The sequence below is a fragment of the Canis lupus genome, chromosome 8 (assembly GCF_003254725.2).
Source record: "Canis lupus dingo isolate Sandy chromosome 8, ASM325472v2, whole genome shotgun sequence".
Taxonomy (NCBI): domain Eukaryota; kingdom Metazoa; phylum Chordata; class Mammalia; order Carnivora; family Canidae; genus Canis; species Canis lupus.
Genome location: NC_064250.1, coordinates 72,870,748 through 72,895,463, shown reverse-complemented (window position 1 = coordinate 72,895,463; position 24,716 = coordinate 72,870,748). Strand labels below are relative to the sequence as shown.

The window sequence follows — 24,716 nt, the reverse complement described above, 5'->3', positions numbered from 1 at the left end:
CCAAGCCCGGGGGTCCCGGGACCCTCCCACGAGCAGCACGCAGAGAGACAGACGAAGGCCTGGAGGGCCGCCAGGACGCGCCATCACACAGGGACGTTGCTGGACTCTGAGAAGCCAAGCTGAGCCTCTGAGCCATGCAGACAGCATTCAGCACTCAACACGCGCCCAGCGTGACAGGGGTGACACCGGCTCGCCACTGAGACCCCCCCACCTGCCCCCGGGACGCAGAGGGAACACGCGTGTTCTGGGCGAGACAGAGGCCGGCACTCCTAGGCTCCAATGCGTGGCTCCGAGGGGGCCCTGGGTCTGGCTCAGGAGACCACGTGGGGGCAGGGACACTGGGAGCGTGGAGCTGAGCGGCACCGGGGGCGTCGTGCCCCGAGGCTGCTGTTGGGTTGTACACAGCAGGTGGGTCTGAGGTCCCGCCGGGAGCTGGGTGCTCCACGGGGGCAGGAGGCCGTGGGGCCCCGAGGGCCATGTCCACTGCCCACCCTGTCCCGGGTCTCCTGACCCCTCTGTTTTCTGTCACATCAAAGGCTACCCGCTGACCTCCTGGTCCTGGGCTCTAGGGTGGCCAGCACGCTGGGCGTCCATGGGGCTCCACCCAGCGTGTCCGGAGCCCCCACTGCAGGTGCCGGTGTCACCACTGTGACGCAGAGGCAGGGCCAGGGCCCCCTGAAGCCCGGGCCTGAGGCCGAGGAGCCAGCCATGGGAGAGACGAGAGGCCGTGGCCAGGCAGCGAAGCAGGCTGCGGGCTTCTGCAGGTCCCGGGCAGCTCGAGCAGTGGGCGGGCACACCTCGGCTGGTCTTTCTCTAGCTCACAGAGGCTTGTTTAGCAGGACAACAGAGAACTCAGACCCTCCCGCCCGCCCTGTCTGTCCCAGGGTCCAGCAAGAAGGCTGCCCGGGGCCCAGGGACCCTGCCCTGGATGCACTCCCCTGGACGGAGAAGCCCAAGAGCCAGGGTGCCCAGTGGGCAGGACCCAGGACGGGAAAGGGGACCCCGACTGAAGGGGCAGCTCTGGGGGCGCCCCGGACTGTGGCTCCCAACACCCAGGCTTTCAGGGGTAAAGCTGCCCTGGGGGTGAAAAGCCCTTCACTGCACGTGGGGGTCTTAGCGGTCTGGCCGGGCGTCCAGTTGAGCCGCAAAGCCGGGAAACCCTCTGTGCCGCTCTGTCCTCTCCGCAGCCCTGGGCGCGAGGCCCGGAGCCAGGCTGTGAGTGTGTGCCATCCGGCGGGCTCCCCACCCTTCTGCCTACACACCCCCACACGTAGGACCAGCACCCACGCTGTCCTTCTAGGGCGCTTAGCCCGTGAATCGGTCAGCAAATACCACGAGCCGAGACAAAGGCCCACACGCGGCCAGGGTGGCATCGGTGGTCAGAGGCGCGTGGGGGGACCCCAAGCGCCTGCTTCTGCTGTAAGAGGTGGTGGTGCCCAGGGCTTTGGAAACACAGGCACTCACGGAGAGGCTAACGTGGGCACCTGTTCACCTCAACCTCTGGACTGGCACGGACGGAGGACCGCCTGCCCGCTCTGACGTCCAGGCCACGGCGCTTTGCGCTCCTTCCACCTGGGTCGGGGGCGGGGAGCAAAGTCCTGGCTGGGGAGGGGGGGGACCTGCCTGACGGGCGCCGCCCCTGCTGAGCCCACGAGAGGCAGGCGGCCGGGAGAGTGATGCACCCCACCTGCCCGCACTGCTAAACAGCCCTAAAGACCAGCCTGGGGACAGGGGCGCAGACCCACGGACAGCGGTACCTGAGGGTAAAGTCAAAATGAAAGTTCTTTTTCCTTTTCAGAAAGCCACCAAAAGAGAAAACACAGACATGTTACTAAGCGCTGAGGAGCAGGACGCAGCTCCAGGCGTGGGATCGGCCGCCACAGCCCTCGCTCCGGACAGCCTGGCGCGGGGAGCTGGGGCTTCAACCGCACTCCGTCTCCCACCCCGGGACAGCCTCGGAGTGTGCCGCGGGCGGGGACCGAGACGCGTGGCCTTGTCTGACCTGCTGCAGAGCTGGCCTGTCCCCCCTCGGCCACCCGCCCCCCTGCACCGGCCTGGCAGCCAGACCTCTGCCCGGCCTTGGCTGTCCTGCCCGCGGCGGGGCGCGAGCTTGTCCCCGGGCCGGGAAGCCCAGGTGTTGAAGGAGCCGGGGCCTGCGCTTGCGTGAGCAGGTCACCGCGAGGACGGGGCCGTGTGACAGCTGTTCTTTTGACCTTTATTACGGGGAATCCCGACATACGAGATAGAGGAAACCTGACCAGCTCCTTCTAATTCCTCTTCTGCTAATTCACGAGCACCTGGGGCTGCCGGGCCTGCTCAGGGCGTTCCCCCAGCCCAGCTTGGGCTCCGTCCCCCGGCCAGCCAGGTCTGTCCCTGATGCCGTCCTGAGCCGCTGCCGTGTTGCCTGTGTCTGTGCCACGGAGCTGGGGCCCCCTCCCTCCCCCACGCCCTGCCCTGCCCAGCGCCCGGGAAGGTACCTCTTCTGCTTGTAGGTCAGCATGGCCTCTGCGATGGGCAGCTGGTGGGCACAGTTGGCGCCTGCGATGTACTGTGTGATCCTCGACACGATGTCCGGCGTGTCCTGCACTGCAGGAGAAGGCCGGGCAGGGTCCGTGGGGTGCACACGCTGCCCCCAGGCCACCCAGTACCCAGCCCGGGAGCAGCGGCAGTGCTGGGGGCCCCATGCCCTCTATCCTCAGGGGGTCCCGGGCACAAGCAGCAAGGCTTCTCCAAATCCCTGGGAGCCCTCGCCTGGGCCCACTGGCCAGCCGGCTCCGAGGCCCATGGTGGCCCGAGGGGAGCACCCGGCTGAGGCCCTGCTTCTCCTCGGGGAGGCGTGGCGGCACGGATGCCAGGGTAGCCCCACCCGGCCGGCCGGCCGTCCTCAGGCCTCACCGGCACTCTGGGCCTCCAGCTTGTTGAACAGGTCTCTCCAGGCCAGGTCTTGGAAAAAGTTGTTGTAGCGGTAGTCCACGGAGCCCAGGTACCTGGCCACGGGGTGGGAGCCTGCGAGCCGAGGGAGGCGCGTCAGGCGGCAGGCTCGCCCTGCGCCCCCTCCAAGCCCCTCCCCGCTCCTGGTGGACGGGGGCGCCTCGGGGCCCAGGTGCGTCCTGCAGGCCACAGTCGGTGCCTGGGGGCCGGTGAGCCCCCCGGGACTCCGCACTTCCGAGAGATGGCCGTTTACCAATTTCATGATAGAACCAATCGCGTAAGCCAACGAACGAAGGGTCGTGTCCCACGGGGCTGGGGAACACACAGCCACCCCGCTGTTCCCGACAGCGGCATCGAGGCAGCCTGACAACGGAGCGCAGGCTGGCGTGTCCTGTCCGAGCCCCTCACCCAGCGGGATGATGAGGAAGCGCATGTAGCCCAGCCAGTCGGGGGTCTTGTGGGACAGCTGTTCCACGAAGAGCCGCAGGACGGCGCTGAGGTAATGCTGAGCTCCCGCCACGGCGATCTTCACGGGGGTCGGGGGCTGGGAGTTGCAGTTGCAGCTGTCCAAGGGCGGACAGAGAGGGACAGGTGCGTCAGGGAGCCGTCCTTGCTGCCAGGACCCCCCGCCGGCCCGAGCAGGCCCTGCGGCCATGGGCACTGTGCTGGGACGAGGCGAGCGCTGTGCCCCCAGCGCCACACTCGGGCAGCAGCTGCTGCAGCCGCTCACGACCCCAAGAGGGCCGCCAACGCCCGGGTCCTCCACCCCAGACAGCGGGAGCCCTGGGAGGGGGCCGGGCCTCACCCAGCAAGGCCCCCTCGCTGCAGAAGTCCCGCCACCGCCCAGATCTGGACAGAAGACCTGGCTGTGGGGAGCCTGTGGGCGGGCACATCGGGGCCCCCGGGACAGAGCCGCAGGCAAGGCCGGGGTGTAGGGGCCCTGACAGATGCCATGGGCCGCTGGACTCACTATCTCTGTATCCTCGAGACGATGGTGCTGAAGGCCGCCTGGACGTCAGCTGCGGAGCACGTGCACACCACGGGGAGCGTGTGCCTCTGCAGAACTTCCGACAGGAACTGTGAGCGAGGGCGCAGCAGCCTCAGGGCTCCACCCAGCCCCCGCGGCCCGGCGCTCCCTGCTCTCCCCAGCCAGTGCGGAGGATGCCCGCCACCTCCCCGCTGCGGGGGGACACCTGGCCCCTGCCCACCTGCCCCTGCCAGTCGGAGGTGTTGACGAGAATGATGTTTTCAGGGAGCTGGTCATCAGAGATGAGGATGTGGTTCAGCTGGTCGTACACGGTCTTCCTGGGGATCTGCAGACACAGGGCCCATCCACCCTGGAGGGGGGCCTGCCGCAGCCCCTCACCCGCCCCGCCGACCCCCCGCACCCCAGCGGCCGCCCGGGAGTGCTGGCTCGGGAACTCGGCTTTGCGTCAGGCAGAGGTCACTGGGCTGAAGGCCGAGGGGCCGTCCCAGCCACGAGGCGCCGGGCCCAGCACCGGGCTGGTCCTGGGCCACCGCGGCCTCCGCCCACACGCTCTCCGGGGCGCGCACCTGTAGCTGGCTCCTCGTGTCCGGGCAGCGCTCATTGTCCAGACTGTTGGCCCGCTCGTTCTGCGGCCGCGCCGGCTGCCGCTCCTTCAGGGACGTGCTCCGGCCGCGGCGGCCAGCCTGCTTCCCCTCGGACCTGTGAGGCGCAGGACAGGCTGGGACAGCCCCTCGGGCTCCCTGCTCCCCACACGCGGTGGTGGGGCAGGTGGCAGGCAGCGTGGGCACCTCTGGGGGGCCGAGGGCTGAGCTGGGTGATGCCCACCCTCGGCGCACGCGCATATGGCACGCACGTGTGGCACGTGACGGCCGGCTGCTGGAACCACAGCCCCAGAGGGAGGGCGCGCAGCCGCAGCAGCTCCACTGTCCCTCCGGGGCCCGGGTCCCCTGCAGAAGCCTGACAGGGCTCGGGCAGGAACGGACGTCCTGGCTGCAGTGGCAGCACATGGCCCACTGTGGCAGGGAGGGGTGGCCCGCATGGCGGCACAAGGCTGCCTGGGAGTGCGGCCAGGTGCCCAAAGGAGGTGAAGAAGAGCTGGCCAGGGAGCACATCCCGGGAGGGGCTCAGGTGACCCCAGACAGAGCGAGACGCAGTGGGGCGGGACAGAGACCCTGCGGATGTCCTCCCTGGGAGGCTGCCTGGGTCACTGCAACTCAGACCCCCACCTCTTGGATGAGCGCATGGGGGGCAGGGGCCTGACCCCACAGAGCCCGTGTCGGACCCAGCGCCACCGCCTGGGCCCTGCTGCGCTCGACCACACTGGTCCCCGGAGCCACCCCGTGGGCTCAGCGAACGCCGTCAGGTCCAGGAACGTGTGGGATGACAGCAGGGGCCACACCTCGGCCCTAGAAGGCCTGCTGGCGTCTGGCTACAAACAGGGGTGGGGGTCCCGGGGGACCTCCGGGGTGAGCCCAGAAATCTTCGAGCTTCTAGGTGTTTCCGCTCAGACGGGGCCATGGCCCCCACACTGGCCGACAGCCTCCCCAGGGCATCCTGTCACCTGGTGGATGGGATGACAAGGGACTCCGTCTTGGTGATCCGCCCACTGGGCGGCAGCTTCTCGGTGAACACGTCCAGAGCGGAGGTCTCCACCTCGGGGCTCTCCTCGGGCTGTGCGGGCTGCTCCCCGGGGGCGGGCGTGCTCTGAGAGGCAGAGAAGGGGACCCGCTGGGGGTGCGCGGCCCTCAGGTCCCTCCCCAGGCCACAGCCCCTGCCCGAGGAGCCCTGGTTTGGGGGTGTTCAGGTGCTGTGGTGCAGTTCAGGTGCAGTTCTGCCACCCGCAGAGCTGTCGGCACCGAGCGGACTCCACCTCCTACCACAGGGCTGCAGGCCTTGCTGCCACGGGAGCCCAGCACCAAACTGCCCCGAATCTCCCCAAAACCTGCCCTGTGGTCCCCACGAGGGCAACAGGAGCCAATCAGTGTTCATAGGGCCAGACAGCAAAGCAGGGGGATGCCCACCATCCTCCCAGAGCTCGGGTGAGCCCAGGGGGGGCCCTGACCTTCCCTCAGGGTGGGAGTGAGCCCAGGGAGGCCCTGACCATCCCCCGGGGTGGGGGTGAGCCCAGGGAGGCCCTGACTGTCCCCCGGGGTGAGGGTGAGCCTAGGGGGGCCCTGACTGTCCCCTCGGGGTCAGGGTGAACCTTGGTGGGGCCCTCATTGTGGTTCTTGCTCAGATCCTGGGATGTGTGAGCTAAGGACCCACACGTCAAGGCCTGTCCCCCAAGGCACGTGTAAGTGTGCTCTGTGCTTGAACAAATAAAGGTGTCCCTCGTGCTCACGTGGGTCACTGTGTCAGAGACGCTGTCGCTTGGCTGCCTGCCTCCCAGGGCCCGAGTCTTCTCAGGCACGTCGGCCTGTGTGGACAAGGCGGGAATCAGGAGGTGTTCGGTGGTGGGCGGCTGGCTCACCTGGGGCAGGGGATCTGGGCTTGGGGGCAGCCTGGGAAGATGGGTCGGGCTTTCTCAGACCGCGGGCTCAGGGTCAGCCTGTGACAGCTTTGGGCCCGGGTCAGCAGCACCTGAGCGACCCAGAGAGACGGGCAGACCTCCCCTTGCCTGAGGTCCCAGGGGAGGGCGGCTGCGGGGTCTGGTCTGCTCACCGGACTCGGAGGCTCCTTGTGGCTCCGGACGCTGTGGATGCTCCCGATCTCCGTCTGCGAGCTGGAGTGTGACAGCCCCTCGAAGTAGGGCCTGGGTTGGGGACGGAGAGATGTCACTCTCCGGAGCCTTGCCGCACCGAAGGCAGGGCCACAGTGCTCGTGGGAGCCGGCGGCCACGCGGAGCTGGGGGGAGGCAGCCCCGGGGGGCCACGAGCACCGAGCAAAAAGCAGCCCTTCTCAGCTCTCAGCTCCAGCCCACTGGAGAGGACCCGCATCCTGAAAGCCACCTGCTCCTGGCCCTCGCCCTGCACAGGGCAGCGGCAGCACAGGGTGGCAGCTCCACCCAGAGGTCCTGCAGGAGGACATGTGGTCGGGGACCCTCGGGACCCAAGGCCAGCTCCGGGAACACGGGAGCACACTCAACAGGGCAACAGGGGCACATCGGCCGGACACAGTGAACCCAGGCCAGCCTGGCCGGATGCCCCGTCCCCAGTAGACAATGGGCAGAGGTGGAGGGACGGAGCCTCACAGAGAGGGTGGGCAGGGCTCGTGCGGTCTGACAAGGCCACTCAGGGACGTGCGAGGGCAGAAGGACCACGGCCTGAGACGGCCACGCTCACCCGCAGGGCTGTGGGCACCAGCTGGCCAGGAGCCTGCTCTGCAGGTGCGGCCAGCAGCAAGGGCCACACGTGGGAGGTGGCCTGCGACAGCCGTTCGGGGGAAGGCGGCTGGACGGCCTCGCTGGCCCTGCCGGTGGCCGACAGCTAGAGCACAGCCCCCGGACACCACCCACTGTCCACCACGGCGGCGGCCCCAACCACCGGTGCGGGTCAGGCTGGAGGCTCAGCAACCACAGAAAGCCCACCTCCCGCGTGTGCGTCCGTCTCGCTGACTTATGTCAAAAAGTTAAAGGGCGCCTGGGTCGCCCAGTGGGTGAAGAATCTGCCTGCAGCTCAGGTCACGATCCCGGGGTCCTGGGACGGAGCCCCATGGGCATCTCGCTCCGCGGGGAGTCGGCTTCTTCCCCTCGCTCTGCCCCTCCCCCTACTTGTGAGTGCACGCTCTCTCTCTCTCTCTAATAAATAACATCTTTTAAAAAAACACATAAAAAACAGAACTAGAACACCAAGGATCTTCTGGACTCCAAATGGCCCCCACTTGGAAACCATAGGTGGGCCAAGCGTCCCCCCACCCCACAGGGGCTCCCCCAAAACTGGGGCCTCCCGCTCGTCCTGGGCTGGGGTCACATGCGCTCCTGCGCTCTCCTGCCGCGGCCAGGCTGACACCCTGCTCCTCAGGGACGGGTGCCAGCACTGCACGCACGCTCCTCCCTGTGTGCGACAGGGATGCCCTGCGGTTCCCAGCACCCCGTCTTCCCGGGAAGACCCGGACCACCGTCCCTGGCCGGAGCTCTCGCCCCTCCATCTCGGACAGCACGGCCTCTTGCAGGGACGACCCCGATGCCTCCTAACTGGTCTCCTGTCATCATGCTCCCAGTGGATTCCAGAGACATCTTTCCAGAATGCAGGTGTGACCCTGTCACTTTGCTACATCTCTCCCTCTACAAACACCGCGGACCCGGGCAGCCTGCTAGGATGCGTGCCTCCCTGCCCTCCCTGAGCCAGAGCCCATGTCCCCACAGCAGGCTCCGCTGTGACCCCATGTCCCCAAGTGCACACTCCGCTGTGGCCCCCTGCAATGCGTCAAATGGCCAAGGGCTTGCCTGCTGGGGCCTGGGGCCGGGTGGCAGACGGAGGCGGCAGGTGTGCTCACCTGAGCTTTGGCTTGGGGGTGCTGAGGACACTGTCATCGTCCTCCAAGTCAGGGCCACTGTCGCTGGGGTTCTCCATGTCCAGCGTGTCATACAAAAGGTCCAGATCCTCCTCTGCCTCCGGGACATGCTCTGCAGGGTCCTGCTCTGAATCCAGGACCTACAGTGAGGTCAGACGTGTGAGGACTGCCCTGGTGGGGTCCCCCTGGCAGGACAGATGGGAGGGGCACACGGAGCCCCCAAGCACCCTCTGTCCAGCACGTGCCACCAGCCCAGTTCTGCTAGACGCTGGGGTGACCTTGGGGACCTCTGGTCACCGGGCACTGGGCACGGCACGGCCATCCTTCCCCTCATGACTTGTGCTTCAACAGAGAAACGCACAGTAGCAGTGCAGGGCAGTGAGCGCCACCTGGGACAGGCCACCACTGCCACCACGACTCGAAATGCCTCCCTCTGCAGGGCGTCCCCAGCCCTCTCGCTGTCCCCTCCCAACCACTGCACCGCCTTCCGCCCCCCTGCGCTGGCCGCCTCCAGAACATCACAGAAAGGGAGTCACACAGCGGGCGGCCCTCTGTGAAGGGCTCCTCCCACCGCGACGTGCGGTCTGCCCCAGCACCGTCCTCGCACAGCCCGCCCGGCTGCCCTGAACGTGGCCCAGGCCTTGCCCCTGCCTGGACGGGGGATTTGGGCCGTGGACGAAGCTCCTGTGCCCGTTTGTCCCTGAGTCTTGGAGCGACACCTTGGACCTTGCCCAGGACTGCTGTAACTGCTGGGCGGGCGCAGTTCACGCTGCGAGGAGCGGCCAGGCCGGCCTCCAAGTTTTCTCCGGCCAGCAGCACGAGCTCTGACCGGACCCCCCATCGGCGCCCTCCTGCCCTGTGGGGTCACGACTACCCTTCTGGGTCTCGTGAGCTTGCCCGTATCTTCTCAGGGTCTTGGGGCCATCCAGGCTTTTTCAGAGAAAATGTCTAGTGAGAGCCTTTGACCAACCGCTGAGCGGGACGACTGATTTCTCATCGGGGTCGTCTCTCTACGGGGTTGGGAGCGTGCCTCCCGCCGTGTGGGCGCTGGTCCCTCACCAGGAGCCACAAGCGCAAACACCTTCTGCCCGACGGTCACTTCCTCTTCCCGGCCAGGGTTCAGAGCACGGAAGTTTCTACGTTTTCATGTTCCCGGCTCACCGGTTCTCGCTCAGGCCACCTGTGCTTCCGGTGTCTGATTGAAGCCACACGGCGGGCCGCATCACCCTCCTGAGACTCCATAAGGTAAGCGCTTACGCTGGGGCTTCGATCCACTTGGAGCTGATTCTGGTACATGGGGCGAGGCAGGGGCCCGCCTGCACCCTGTGGCGTGTGAGGTCTGGCTGTGCCGTCACCGTTCGCCGGAGAGCCTCCCCTCCCCCGGTGGACGGTGCTGACGTCCCTGCCGGTGACTGGCCACGTAGAGGGGTTTCGTCCTGCCCTACGGTCTTACTAACTGGACGTCCTCGAGAGTGCTTGAACTGGGGAGCGGCGGTCTTTCTACTTCGTTCTTTTTCAAGACTGTTGTGTTTCCTGCGGGTCCCCTGCTTTTCTATGCGAGCTTGAGGACTGGCTGGTGTGCAGGAGGCAGCTGGGGATCTGCCGGGCCCACGGAACAACCTGCAGACCGAGCTGGGGAAACCGAGGCTCAGATGGGCCTGACGGTGGCGCGGGCGTCTGAGGAGGGCAGCCCACCTGCTGCTGCTCCCGAGAGACAGCCCCGTGCCCGAGGGCATCAGCGTGAGGACGAGTGGCCGCCACAACCGCATGCGGCGGGGACACTCAGACGTTTACACGCCGCCTCTCCCGGGGGGGGCAGAACCCGCACAGTATTCTCCTCTGCCCGTGTTCGAAGGAAACCAAGGCATTTTTCTTCAGGTTATAAAAGGTCTGCAGGGCAGCCCGGGTGGCTCGGGGTTTAGCGCCGCCTTCAGCCAGGGCGTCATCCTGGGGACTCGGGATCGAGTCCTGCGTCGGGCTCTCTGTATGATGCCTGCTTCTCCCTCTGCCTGTGTCTCTGCCTCTCTCTCTCTATCTCTCTGTGTCTCTCATGAATAAATAAGTAAAATCTTAAAATAAATAAATAAATAAAAAATAAAATAAAAGGTCTACAGACCCATCAAAGCAAATCGGGAGGGGAGACAACAGCTCAGGGCAGGAGCCCCCGACACAGGTGCCGACGGCGGAGGCCGTGCGTGGGGCGATGGGCACGCAGAGGCGCCTGTCTGCCAGGAGCCAAACGCGGCCCTACGGTGCCATCGACCGAGAACCCACATGAAACACGGAACTTGTGGTCACACCGCCGAACGACATCCAGCCTCCCTCCCGGTCTCTTGGCGGGGTCGTGATTTGAGAGACACGCAGGTGGCTCCGCTCGGCCCACGGGGCACCTGGGGACGGCCACCACCCGCCTGCTCTGGCAGACAAGGACAATGGGGCCCGGGGCCGCGGCGGAGCGGCAGAGCCAGGACGCCGCCCAGATGCCGCCACACCCCGGGCTCAAGGTCGCCGCGGGCCTGGGGGTCCAGGCGGGGTCACTCACCTCGTCGGACACTTTGAACCTCCGCAGCAACGCCACGACCTTCTGCTTGAAGTTTTGTTGCTGGAGACAAGCAGGACAGAATCAGAACCCCAGGGGGGCGGCTTCCCCAGGAGGTCGCGGCGGCGGGCGGGGGGGCAGGCACGGCGTCGGGGCGCACGTGAGCCCAGCTCTCGGCAGCTGGCAGCGCTGACCTCAACCGGTGCTGGGCTTGGGGACAGGCCCAGGGCGGAGCACAGTCCCAGAGCCAGCCAAGGGGACCCGGGGGGCGGCTGGCCCTTCCCGAGGCACCCCTCACCCCAGCGGGACTCCGGGTGGGCAGGGGGTGGGCGGGGGCGGCAAGGGCTCCGCAGAGGGCCCGAGCTCCGTCCACGCCCCGTGCTGCCTGGGCCTCCGAGGCTGAGCTCTGACCCCTGAGGGAGGCAGCTGCCCTCAGCCACCCTCAGCAGGGTGTGTGTGTCCATGAGACCCCACGGGAGTCCTACGCTCCCCCCCACAGGTGTCGGGTCCTGGAACCGAGGCTGCCGCAGGCGCTGCCACGTTCCACCTGCTGTATCGGGACCAGGCCTCGGCCTCCCAGCTCTGCCAGGGGTTCCTGGGGCTGGGCTTGTGCCCCACGCCCCCAACCCCACGGCGCAGGCCAGGAGCCCAGTGGTGGGCGTCCTGTGACGGGCTAAGGCCTCTGCCTGGGGCTCTCCTGGAGGAGAAACCCGATAGCCCCGCCAAACCTGGGGGGCCCGTGCCCGGTGAGCCAGATGCTGACCGGACAGGAGGGCCTGGCCTCGCACAGGGCTCGTCTGGCACAGGCAGGAGTGGGACAGTCTGCCCAGCTCTGCGCATGGAGCTGCCCTCGGGGACGAGCACGGGGACCCCCCAGGGAAGCTCCCACTGACCGTGGCCAGTGCCTCGCAGCCCGCCTGCCTCCGCGCCCCATCTAAGAGGCGGGGCCTCAGGGAAGCCAGCAGAGCCGGGCCCTGGGGGCCCTGGGACGGCCGCCCCATTCCCGACACCTAGTCTTGGGACACCCAGTGCCCGCCCGCCCCGGCCCAGGGCCCCAGGCCCCCCACCTCCACCCTTCCCCAGTGTTAGTAAAACCAGTTTCCACCGACCCTGGTCATGGACGCCGTTCTTACTATCGATCGCCGCTGCTTCTTAGGCTTCCCCACATCGAAATCCTCCTCGTCCAAGTCCTGGGGAGACAAGCCACAGAAGTCAGCGGACGGCACCCCCAGAGCACCTAAGGCGCACAGCAGGGCCCCGGGGCCGGGAGGAGTCGCCCACACGCGTTCAGGGGCCGAGCTCCCAGCCCCCACCTCCCCGACCGGGTGCCCCGCTCCTGCCGGCAGCTCAGGAGGGTCCCCGCCGTCTGCTGGGGGCTGCGCAGCTGCCGGGAGCCCCGAGGGCGGCATCTCCCACCTGGCCGCGCGGTCCTGCGCGCCAGACCCCAGGTTACCTGCCCTTGTACGGCATCATCACTGGCTTCCTGCTCAGAGGAGAAGCTCTCGTACTCCTCCTCGGAGTAGTTATCTATGGAATGAGCAAACGGAAGGGGGAGTACCGCGAGGTTCCGACTGGTGTTCTAGCAACGAGGCGGTGGCCAGAGGACGGGCCCCCGGGCACGCAGGGAGCTGTGCGCAGCCCCGGCAGGCCGACTTCAGGGCGGAGGCAGGGCTGCGCTTCTGCACTCCCACGGTGCCCGATGGACCCCAGAAGCTTCTGCCTGGATCTCGCGCCCAACTGGGTCCCCTGCGTGCCCTCCCACACTCCAGGGGGACAGGGGCCCCCCACGTGACGGTGGCAACAGTCATGCCAGGACCTGTGCCCAGACCTTGGAAGGCACTGCAACCAACCCATGACCTGCTGCCTACGGCTGAGCTCGCACACCCCAGCCCAGGCTCCCAGAGCACGCACGAGGCTGCCTGTGAGCTTGGATCCCAGAGGGAAACCCGTGAGCCCTCTCAGCCGCTCGCCAGCTCCTCAAACCCAGCAGGATGGGGGCCAGGAGGTAGCGAGAGGCAGCTAAGCAGAGGCCACGAGCAGCGGCACCCACCTGTGGACTTGGCCTTGGGCCCGGCCTGCATGGCGCTGTCCTCGTGGTCTATGGGCTGGCTGGAGAGGGAGAAGATCCAGATCTCGGCCACCTTGACCGAGGCCTCCTTGATGCTGCTGCAGAGGCTCAGCACCTGGCCGCCCTCAGAGGGGTGCTGCATCACCTGTGGGCAGGCCTCAGCTCTAGAAGGTGCCCTGGCACAGGGCCGGCCCCCAGCAGGGGCACATGGCGGGCGGGAGACCTGACCGTGGGGCAGGAGGATGACAGGGGGACACGACTCTGGGGGTCGGCGCCAGGCTCAGCCACGAGGGACTGAAGGCTGTCAAAGACGGGAGGGTCTGAGCCCACCTGTCCAGAGCCTGCGGCAGGAGCACGGTGTGTGAGGCTGTGCCTATGGGCCACCAACCCCTGGGATCCGCATCCAGGGACCTCTGTCCGTGGGGCACCAAGGAGGACCGGCCACCAGCACGGGCTGGGCGTCTCGTGTGGCAGAGCCAACACCCACCCGGCCGGCCCCCCAGGCGGGGAGTCCTTGGAGCCGTTCCAGTCGTGAGAGATTCAGGCAGGCCAGGGACCGCGGCCCGTGCCCCTGAGCACCCCCACGCACCGACGATGCCCCTGCAGGCTGGAGCCTCTGGGCTCATGTGAGCAAGTACAGATGTTGGGATTTCATGGACCAGATTGTTTTTAATTTCAGGTGCCAACTCTTCAGTGGAGCGCGAAAATAAAATTTTTGAGAAAGCTAGTGACACCCGCTAAGATGGTAATCCCCTCTTAGAAGCCAGACAGGGAAGGTGAGCCAGCGTCCAGATGCACCCCTGGGCCCGTGCATGTGTGGAGGTGGAGGCACGGGGACGCTGCCACGGTCTCCGTCCCCGCACCCTGCACACCTGTGCCACCTTCCTGAGGGGATGCTGGTCCAGGGGCAGTTAGGGTCTGAGGGGAAACAGGAGGCCTGCAGGCTGGGGCAGGTGCTGTGGGCCTGGGGGTCCCGGGAGCAGGGCTGAGAGGCGCGGGGGGCACCCTGGCTCCATATCCCCTGCCCTGCGCCCAGTGAGCACCAGCGTGGCTCCGCGTCCCTGGACCGCCCTGAACCCAGCCCCATGACGGTGAAGCCCCTGAAGCACAAAGCACACCGATGGCCTTGGCCGCCCTTCCGCCCAGGCCCACCCTACACTCCCAAAGGCCCTGTCAGGGCTCCTCCTCCCCAGCCCCACGCCACCCACATGTCAGGATGCCAGGTCCTCGGTGGTTCCGTCTTCATGAGCTGTCCCCGTCTCCTCACCAGGGAGCGTCCACACCACCCCCGACCCACAGCAAGCATGTGCTGCCCACCCAGGCCGCCCCCTGGCCAGGGTCAGCGCCCACGGAGGGACCAGCCGGGGGCGGAGGCACCTGTGGGGACACCCTCCAGACCCACGCCGGGCCAGGGGGCACCATCGCAGAGCCCGGCCACACTGGCCATCGGGTCAGGGTGTGATGAGGGGCCTGCTCACCTCGGCCATGTTGATGGAGCCCGCCGCCAGCGTTTTGTAGCCCAAGATCGTTCGGTTTTTGTACCGTTTCCTCCGCTGCAGCATGATCTGGAGCTTGTTGCCTTCTCTTTTCAAGAAGTGAGGGTACTGCAGAGAAGGGGAGTGACGGCTGCCACCCGTGCCAGTAGCTTCGCCAGCCCAGCCCCAACGAGCCCCAGAAGCTCACTCCTCGCTGCGTCACTGTGTGCCTCAGTCTGGGCAGATGTGAGCAGCTGGCCAAGGCCTCCGGGTCATCGGTGGGGGCCGTGGTCAGCCAGCACATCTGCCCACAAGGCGGACTGCAGAGGGTGCGACCCTACGAGTGGCGCTGGTCCACGTGGCCCGCGCAGAGCACGACAGGGGCTCCTGCGAGAGCAGGGCTCGTGTGCACGAAGTGGAGGCTCGCTAATTTACTTCTCGAAATTCACACACTACACCCCTGTGCATGGCTGTCGAGCCCCCCCCGAGCCCCGCACTTACAGAGGGAGCTGCACGTTTTGCAAACGACACTCTGATAAAACTGATCCCTCGGAAGAAGACTTCCAAACCCAGCAGCTCCCGTGGTGGCACCAGAGCTGGAGTCGTGTGCCCCCTGCTCCGGGCACAGCCAGGCCGGGACAGGGAGAGGCGGTGCGGGAGGAGATGGGAGCTGGCAAAGCTGTCGCAGAGCTCACTAAACCACAGCCCCGCCTCACACACTCACAAGGAGAGACAGTTTTGAACAGGTCCGAGGTGGGCTGACACAAGTAGTGTTCGTGGGACGCCCGGGTGGCTCAGCGGCTGAGCGTCTGCCTCGGGCTCAGGGTGTGATCCCGGGATTCGGGATCGAGTCCCCCATCGGGCTCCTGCGTGGAGCCTGCCTCTCCCTCTGCCTGCATCTCTGCCTCTCTCTGTGTTTCCCATGAATAAATACATAGAATATTAAAAAAAAAAAAAGAGTTCAGTATTCATCTCTACAGCAAGTGCGTCACACAGACGCAAGCACGCCTGCCGAGTCTAAGCAGCACCCTCCTTAAAACAACCGTGCCAAGAGGAGCAGGATGCGTGCCACGCGGGTCAGCGGGGGCTGGTCTGCCCCCACCCACCCACACTCCTGGGCTCAGAGGGCCGGGGAGGAAGTCCTGGCCCACGCTGGGAGGGGGGTGCCCAGGGCACTGAGCCCCTGTTCATCGCCAGCATGCCCGGTGTACTTCCAAGGGGTCTGAACTAAAAACTGAGGTCCCATATATTTCCCCCCATCTTCTAAACACTGGAATAAAATGGCCTTTTTTTTTTAAGTTTATTTAGATTATTTGTTTATTTAAGTCATCTCTACACCCAACGTGGGGCTCGAAGTCATGACCCTGGGATCGCGTGTCACATGCTCTGAGCCAGCCAGGTGCCCCCAAATGGTCTCTGGAGAGTGAGTTTGGGGCTCACCACACCCTTCAGCGCGGGACGGTTGGGAAATCTGGAGCTCACAAGGCTGCCCCGTCTCTAGCCCTCAGGAGTAAAGCAGGACCCAGGGGGACACCCGAGCCCGCTGCCCCCGCCCCGCGTGCCAGACCCACCTGCAGCGAGAAGGTCAGCGCCAGGTCGGTCTCCACTTGTCCACTGGGGGGCAGCACAATCTCATGCGACCGCAGGATCCGCTTGGAGCCCTGGGACAGAACAAGACCTTCGGTTCTCAGGGGGGCATCGTGCGGGGAAACCCGCTCCCCTACAACTCACAGGTGCAGCCGCACATCAGGGGGTGGGAGGCAGAAGCTCACGGATCCCCAAAGGCACCGCTGGGGAGATATGTCAAGAGCCTGAAAATGTCCTCGTCCCGTGACCCTCCAAGTCCTTCCCCTGGATGATCAAGACTGGTCACTGCTACATTTAATGTAACCACCAAATATGCAGCAGTGGGGTGGAGGTCACGGGACAGGGCTGGGGTGGGGGAGCCGTAATGCCTGGAAGAACCGGCGTGCGAGACGCCAAGCGTGTCTGAGAACGTGGACGGGTGAAGGCAGCTGCCTCCCCGGGGAGCAAAGGTGGCCAGAGGTGTGATGATGACAGGGTGGCTGCTGTGTCGCGGGCCGGAGACGAGGCCCTAGAAACGCGCCCGAGGACACTCAGATGCGTATATGACACACATGCTGTGGCACGACGAGCCTGCAGGTGCCCAGGAGGGGCGACGCCCTGAGCAGCCCGGGTGCGTGGGTGGCCACTCGGGATAAACGTGCAGCTCCCCACCTCCAATCCTCCACCAAAATAACCGTCAACGGGTCGAAGACGCTCCCCATGGGACTGTTTCACAGACGCTGTCCATGTGCCCGGATAGCACATGGCCCCTCGCGTGGGGGGCACCAACCTCCATCAGATTCAGAGCAGCTACCAGGGTATGGGTGGGGGGCTCCTGCGGGCCTGACCCACATGAGGGAGCAGAGCTGCGGGGCCGGAGCGGGGTGCGGGGCCGAGGGTTGCAGACCCATGCCAACGGCCGGCAGGGTCCCGGGCACAGGGATGGGGCGCCTCCCCTGGGCCTCACGCTGTGGGCTGCTCCCAGCCCGTGTGGCACCGTGCAGCACCCCGCGTGGGGTCCTGGGCTCTCCCAGGTCCTCTGGCCACGTCCCCCCGACCTCGTCCGCACTAGGTCCCGTCGTGGAGTGCTTGCCTCGGAGGACCCGCGGGCAGGCGGCAAAGGTGAGGTGGGTCCCCGAGCCTGCGTCCCAGAGATGGTGGGGTCGGGGGCCGCCGAGGATGGGGCCCGAGTGCGGGTGGGCCGCTCGTGTGCGAGGTCAGGGGCGGCCGAGCTGCACCTGCCCCAGAGCCCGGGGAGGCCCGGGCCTCTCCCTGCCAGGAGGCCCAGAGCCGGTGCGAGCTACAGGTGGCCTCGGGCACGCTGGGTCCCCGTGGGGCGGGTCCCCGTGGCCCCGGCACGCAGCCTGCACGCCTGGCTTTGATGAGAACTTACGACAGATTCTTCCGTGAGGAAAAGGATCTTTGGGTCTTTACATGAAAGACGCTGGCGACCGACGGGATCACTAACGGCGGGGCTCACGCCTCCCTGAGCTCTCCTGGGGGGGAGCCCAGGCCGGCGCAGAGGTCAGGCTGCTCCTGGAGGCCCGCCACAGGCCCTGTGACCCTGCACTCGGGGCCCCGGGCAGCCCCGCAGTCTGGGAACGTGGGCTCCAGAGCCTGGGACTGAGGGCGAGGCAGGACGTCTGTCCTGTGGGGCGGACGGTCTGGGGACCTGAGGCCCGGCCCCTCCTGTGGCTCAGCTGTGGGGGCAACACCAGGGGCAGCCAGCGCCCATGACACGGCACTGGGGGAGGGGCCTGCCGACTGGACCCCAAACCTGTGGGGGGGCCCTTGAGCACAGGGCCACAGGCGACACCCCAGGAGCGGCCAAGGGCTGGGAGCCACCTCCTGATGGTGGAGCAGACCTGGATCTGGTGGCCCTGAGAAGGTCGAGGAAGCACACGGCCAGCAGGAGCCCTCCCCACGGTGGCGGGGTGCTGGGCAAAGGCCGTGCAGGGGGCCGGGGCGGCTGTGAGTCAGGTCCCCCCGGACACACTGCTATTTGTGCCGAGGCAGGAACCTGTGAGGACCAGGGAGGGGAGCGGAGCGGGGCTGGGCCGGGCCTGGGTCAGAGGCTGGTGGCAAAGGGCCAGCGTCCAGTCCACTGCATGCACCGGGGGTGGCCGGGCAGGCCCTGCGCCTCAGTTCTGCGCCAGGAAGGCCCGTCTGCAGGCGACCTACACACACTCCGTTCCCTCCACGCTCCTGAACACGGGGCTGCCTGCCCTTGACGGGGGCAGGACCGCGCCCTGGGTCTGGGCCAGTCCAGCCCCACCAGAGCACAGCAGAGGCGGGCGCCCTGGCTCCTTGCACGGTAAGGCTGGTGGCGCAGCTGTGCCCACTCCCACTCCGAGGCAGCACGGGTGCCCGGCATGTCAGCCCCTGGGACGGTGGCAGGGGGACCCTCACCTGCATCTTGACGGCAATCACCACCGAGATGAGCTCCTTCTCCAGCTCCTTGAAGACCACCAGCTTCTTCAGGGTCAGGCTGCACAACCTGCAGAGGGCAAAGGCCTGCTTAGCGGGGACGGCTCCCTCCCACACCTGGAGCCCTAGGAAGGCCCCGCCCTCGGGAGCTCCTGCCTCAGATGTGGCCATCACATCTCCCAGGGACCCCTGGCAAGGACTAGGGCCACCCTGCAGGAGGCGGGTCTCCCGCCGGTGAGGGCAGCTCTACACAGGCCTATGGGCAACAAGAGAAGGGCACACAGACTAGGCGCCCCCAGGGACCAGGCACCCTCGGGACCAAACATCCCGAAGGACCAGGTGCCCCCTGAGAGGAGGAGCCCCCAGGGACCAGGAGCACCCAGAAACCAGGAGCATCCAGGAACCAGGACCACCCAGGGACCAGGAGCACCCAGGGACCAGGACCACCCAAGGACCAAGAGCACCCAGGGACCAGGAGCACCCAGGGACCAGGAGCACCCAGAGACCAGGACCCCACAGGGACCAGGAGTACTCAGGGACCAAGAGCACCCAGGGACCAGGAGCACCCAAGGACCAAGAACACCCAGGGACCAGGAGCACCCAGGGACCAGGAGCCCCCAGGGACCAGGAGCACCCAGAGATCAGGATCCCACAGGGACCAAGAGCACCGGGACCAGGAGCACCCAGGGACCAGGAGCACCCAGAGACCAGGACCCCACAGGGACCAGGAGTACTCAGGGACCAAGAGCACCCAGGGACCAGAAGCACCCAAGGACCAAGAACACCCAGGGACCAGGAGCACCCAGGGACCAGGAGCCCCCAGGGACCAGGAGCACCCAGAGACCAGGATCCCACAGGGACCAAGAGCACCGGGACCAGGAGCACCCAGGGACCAGGAGCACCCAGAGACCAGGACCCCACAGGGACCAGGAGCACTCAGGGACCAAAAGCACCCAGGGACCAGGAGCACCCAAGGACCAAGAGCACCCAGGGACCAGGAGCACCCAGAGACCAGGACCCCACAGGGACCAGGAGCACTCAGGGACCAAAAGCACCCAGGGACCAGGAGTACTCAGGGACCAAGAGCACCCAGGGACCAGGAGCACCCAGAGACCAGGACCCCACAGGGACCAGGAGTACTCAGGGACCAAGAGCACCCAAGGACCAGGAGCACCCAGGGACCAGGACCCCACAGGGACCAGGAGTACTCAGGGACCAAGAGCACCCAGGGATCAGGAGCACCCAAGGACCAAGAACACCCAGGGACCAGGAGCACCCAGGGACCAGGAGCACCCAGAGACCAGGATCCCACAGGGACCAAGAGCACTGGGACCAGTAGCACCCAGGGACTAGGAGCACCCAGGGACCAGGAGCACCCAGGGACCAGGATCCCACAGGGACCAAGAGCACCGGGACCAGGAGCACCCAGGGACCAGGAGCACCCAGAGATCAGGACCCCACAGGGACCAGGAGTACTCAGGGACCAGGAGCACCCAGGGACCAGGAGCACCCAGGGACCAGGAGCACCCAGAGACCAGGATCCCACAGGGACCAAGAGCACTGGGACCAGTAGCACCCAGGGACTAGGAGCACCCAGGGACCAGGAGCACCCAGGGACCAGGATCCCACAGGGACCAAGAGCACCGGGACCAGGAGCACCCAGGGACCAGGAGCACCCAGAGACCAGGACCCCACAGGGACCAGGAGTACTCAGGGACCAAGAGCACCCAGGGACCAGGAGCACCCAAGGACCAAGAACACTCAGGGACCAGGAGCACCCAGGGACCAGGAGCCCCCAGGGACCAGGAGCACCCAGAGACCAGGATCCCACAGGGACCAAGAGCACTGGGACCAGTAGCACCCAGGGACTAGGAGCACCCAGGGACCAGGATCCCACAGGGACCAAGAGCACCGGGACCAGGAGCACCCAGGGACCAGGAGCACCCAGAGACCAGGACCCCACAGGGACCAGGAGTACTCAGGGACCAAGAGCACCCAGGGACCAGGAGCACCCAAGGACCAAGAACACCCAGGGACCAGGAGCACCCAAGGACCAAGAACACCCAGGGACCAGGAGCACCCAGGGACCAGGAGCACCCAGAGACCAGGACCCCACAGGGACCAGGAGTACTCAGGGACCAGGAGCACCCAGGGACCAGGAGCACCCAGGGACCAGGAGCACCCAGAGACCAGGATCCCACAGGGACCAAGAGCACTGGGACCAGTAGCACCCAGGGACTAGGAGCACCCAGGGACCAGGAGCACCCAGGGACCAGGATCCCACAGGGACCAAGAGCACCGGGACCAGGAGCACCCAGGGACCAGGAGCACCCAGAGACCAGGACCCCACAGGGACCAGGAGTACTCAGGGACCAAGAGCACCCAGGGACCAGGAGCACCCAAGGACCAAGAACACTCAGGGACCAGGAGCACCCAGGGACCAGGAGCCCCCAGGGACCAGGAGCACCCAGGGACCAGGATCCCACAGGGACCAAGAGCACTGGGACCAGTAGCACCCAGGGACTAGGAGCACCCAGGGACCAGGATCCCACAGGGACCAAGAGCACCGGGACCAGGAGCACCCAGGGACCAGGAGCACCCAGAGACCAGGACCCCACAGGGACCAGGAGTACTCAGGGACCAAGAGCACCCAGGGACCAGGAGCACCCAAGGACCAAGAACACCCAGGGACCAGGAGCACCCAAGGACCAAGAACACCCAGGGACCAGGAGCACCCAGGGACCAGGAGCACCCAGAGACCAGGACCCCACAGGGACCAGGAGTACTCAGGGACCAGGAGCACCCAGGGACCAGGAGCACCCAGAGACCAGGATCCCACAGGGACCAAGAGCACTGGGACCAGTAGCACCCAGGGACTAGGAGCACCCAGGGACCAGGAGCACCCAGGGACCAGGATCCCACAGGGACCAAGAGCACCGGGACCAGGAGCACCCAGGGACCAGGAGCACCCAGAGACCAGGACCCCACAGGGACCAGGAGTACTCAGGGACCAAGAGCACCCAGGGACCAGGAGCACCCAAGGACCAAGAACACCCAGGGACCAGGAGCACCCAGGGACCAGGAGCCCCCAGGGACCAGGAGCACCCAGAGACCAGGATCCCACAGGGACCAAGAGCACCGGGACCAGTAGCACCCAGGGACTAGGAGCACCCAGGGACCAGGAGCACCCAGGGACCAGGATCCCACAGGGACCAAGAGCACCAGGACCAGGAGCACCCAGGGACCAGGAGCACGCAAGGACCAGGAGCACCCAGGGACCAGGACCCCACAGGGACCAGGAGCCACCAGGGACCAGGAGCCCCCAGGGACCAGCAGCACCCAGAGACTAAATGCCCTGAGGGACCAGGTGCCAGCCTCGGAGCCCCACCTCAGCTTCCAGAGCACAGGCCTCTGCCAGCCCCGCCCCAGGCCCGACCCACTCACCTCCACCCTGTCCCCACACAGGTGCCTGGGTCTCAGGTCCATGGCCCCCACCTGCCCTGCCCCCCCGCAGGGCCCCTGGAGACACCACCACCACTTCCCTCAGCCCCTGTGCACACCCCTGCCCCCAGCACCCGAGTTCCCACCCCAGGGAGCTTCCCCTGGGCCCTCACACTGCCGGGTCACCACTCTGAGTGGAGGGTGGAGGCGGGGCGTGTGGGCCCTGCCGGGGGAAGGCCTGGGGACATGCCCACACTGTGTCCCCCGAGCTCCGTGGAGCACCTTCCCCTTCGCTGTGGCTGCAGCGCCTGCCTTGCAAACGCAGCACACAGGACCTCAGCTGCACGAAGGCTCCTTCCTGGGGGCAGCAGAGCTGTGGCAGCCCCCAGAGGAGCCCAGGCGGGGCAGCTCGGGGCGTGTGGGGTGCAACACGGCCCCTGGAAGCCCGGCTCGCTTTCCCACTCCGGTGCCAGCCTGCTGCTCACAGGGCCGGGGCCACGCACCACCCACACGTGCACTGACGCCCGCACAGCTTCAAGTCGCCATTCACCTGTCCTGTCTGGGCAACCCAGACTCTCCATGCCCACCTGGGCTGTCACTCAGTCCCCAAAGTATGCATCTGAACCCCAAGCAGCAGGACAGATGCTGACATGGCCAGGACGGGGGTGGCCCATCCACTGACATCAGGGACTCCCCACTCTGTCTGCCTCAGAGGAGGCATGGGGTCACGTGCACCAGAAGGAAGGCCCGGGCCTATCAGCTCACATGTCTGCATCCAGGCGGCAGGGAGTGACGGGGTGAGGCCAGGGAGCTCAGGTCTCGATGTGTCTGGTCAACCGTATGGCCTTGGAACGTTTCACGGGCTCCCTGAGCACTTGCCAGCCACCCATGGAGCAGAGACACCCGGCACCATCCTACGCTTTCTATGGAGACCCCACCACCATCCTGGGCACGGCACAGAGACCCCACTGCCATTCGGGGCATGACGATGAATGTGTTTTATTAGATTCTGTATTTGTCTATTTGACCTCCATTATTTATAGGGCCAACCGGCAGCCAGGACTGTTTACATCTCCCCTGGATCCAGAGCCCATAGTCTGAAACCCTCATTATCCAACCCTCAACACCAACCTAATATCCCCCTGCCCTACACACCCAGGCCCAGGTAGCAGACAAGTAGGGACAGCCCTTGGGACCTCAAGGTCCACCGGAATGATCCCAACCAGCCAACCCTAAGCTGTTTGCCCTATGCTGTGCCTTGCCCGTGGAAACCCCAGGACAGACTCGGGTTGGGACTCTCCCTGGTGCCTCCCCATGGCCTTATGGACAGGGGACGGTGAACAACTCTCTGCACCGTCACTCAGTCACCTTTATAAACGAAGACCGGCACAAACCACCCACTCCCATCCTGGGCCCGCGGCCAGCCGGTCACAATGCAGCACTCAGGGCCACTCGGAGGATGATGGTGACAGCAAGTGCGCTGGACTGAGCCCAGGGGAGCCAGGAGATGGACACGAGGGCTTCCCCAGGCAGCGGGGCACCTGACTCGGGACGTGTCCCTGACAGCCCCTGACACGTGGGCACTGAGGGGAGGCCCAGCTCGCTCTGCCCATCAGGCCACCCCGACTTGGCAGGAAACAAATTGCAAAGGAAAGAGCAGGGAGAAGGAGGTGGGGCATGGGGGCGAGCGTCCGTCAGTGCGGGCCGCGTCTCAGCCCCAGAGGAGCACCAGCTTCGAACAACTGCAATCATGGACTCGACCAGAAATCAATACTGGAGGGCACCTGGTGGCTCGGCGGTAAAGCAGGTGACTCCTGATCTCGGGGTCATGAGTTCAAGCCCCACGCTGGGTGTGGAGCCCATTGAAAACAAACAAAAAGGAATCAATAGTAGACAGATGGCCGGAATGCCAACCACTCGGACAGTGAGTGGCACACGGGCCCAGGAGGAAGGCTCAAAGGATCCAGAAATACCTTGTGCCAATCAAGCAGATATGAATTGAGCCCGGGGGAGGCAGCCAAAGCTGTTACTGTGCACGCTCACGCCAGAAAGTAGGAAAGGCCTCAAGTGCACAGCCCGAGCTTTACCTCGAGACGTCAGGAGCACAGCAAACCGAACCCAGGGTCAGTGGAGCGAGGGAGTCACCAAGACAAAAGCAGAAACCATGAAACTGAAGACAGAAAAACAACAAAGAAATAAAAAACGGGCAGCCCAGGTGGCTCAGCGGTTTAGCGTTGCCTTCAGCCCAGGGCGTGATCCTGGAGACCCGGGATTGAGTCCCGCGTCGGGCTCCCTGCGTGGAGCCTGCTTCTCCCTCTGCCTGTGTCTCTGCCTCTCTCTCTGTGTCTCTCATGAATAAATAAATAAAATCTTTTTAAAAAAAGAAATAAAATATAAAGTATTAAAAAACTCGTTCTTTGGGATGAGCAATAAAAGTGATAAGAGCTCTAGTCCAACAGAGAAAAAAAGGAGAGAGAACAAAATCACGAGCATCAGGAAGGGAAGGAGGAAGATCATACAGGTCTCCCGGGGCGAGGCTACAGACAGGTGCAGGGCTTGGACACACCGCAACCATATGTACTGACATGTCACAGTGCCCTGAGGCCACAACCTGCCAGGCTCTCCAGGATAAACAGATCATCTCAACAGCCTAATCTACCGAAATAATTGAATTAGTAGTTTAAAACCTGAAAAAGACGGACTCCTGGGTGGCTCAGTGGTTGAGCGTCTGCCTTTGGCTCAGGTCATGATCCGGGGTCCCAGGATTGAGTCCCGCATCGGGCTCCCTCCAGGGAGCCTTCTCCCTCTGCCTGTGTCTCTGCCTCTCTC

At 65.7% G+C, this 24,716-nt stretch overlaps 1 protein-coding gene across 6 annotated transcripts in view; it reads right to left on the bottom strand.

The window, feature by feature from the left end:
• PACS2 (phosphofurin acidic cluster sorting protein 2) overlaps positions 1 to 24,716 on the bottom strand; it is a 56,642-nt gene that overhangs the window by 5,732 nt on the left and 26,194 nt on the right. For 3 of the 6 annotated variants that reach the window (XM_025443941.3, XM_025443946.3, XM_025443945.3), the window contains 18 exons: positions 18,429 to 18,516; positions 16,025 to 16,114; positions 14,457 to 14,582; positions 12,961 to 13,123; positions 12,364 to 12,437; positions 12,020 to 12,100; positions 10,914 to 10,973; positions 8,354 to 8,511; positions 6,581 to 6,671; positions 6,261 to 6,335; positions 5,481 to 5,623; positions 4,486 to 4,618; positions 4,140 to 4,244; positions 3,902 to 4,008; positions 3,340 to 3,494; positions 2,896 to 3,006; positions 2,478 to 2,586; positions 1,758 to 1,790 (listed from right to left, as the gene is read on the bottom strand). In XM_025443941.3, the coding sequence (XP_025299726.1) occupies positions 1,758 to 1,790; positions 2,478 to 2,586; positions 2,896 to 3,006; positions 3,340 to 3,494; positions 3,902 to 4,008; positions 4,140 to 4,244; positions 4,486 to 4,618; positions 5,481 to 5,623; positions 6,261 to 6,335; positions 6,581 to 6,671; positions 8,354 to 8,511; positions 10,914 to 10,973; positions 12,020 to 12,100; positions 12,364 to 12,437; positions 12,961 to 13,123; positions 14,457 to 14,582; positions 16,025 to 16,114; positions 18,429 to 18,516 (1,902 nt within the window). The remainder of the gene's footprint in view (positions 1 to 1,757; positions 1,791 to 2,477; positions 2,587 to 2,895; positions 3,007 to 3,339; positions 3,495 to 3,901; positions 4,009 to 4,139; positions 4,245 to 4,485; positions 4,619 to 5,480; positions 5,624 to 6,260; positions 6,336 to 6,580; positions 6,672 to 8,353; positions 8,512 to 10,913; positions 10,974 to 12,019; positions 12,101 to 12,363; positions 12,438 to 12,960; positions 13,124 to 14,456; positions 14,583 to 16,024; positions 16,115 to 18,428; positions 18,517 to 24,716) is intronic. The other 3 variants (XM_025443942.3, XM_025443943.3, XM_025443944.3) reach the window with 3 other exon arrangements.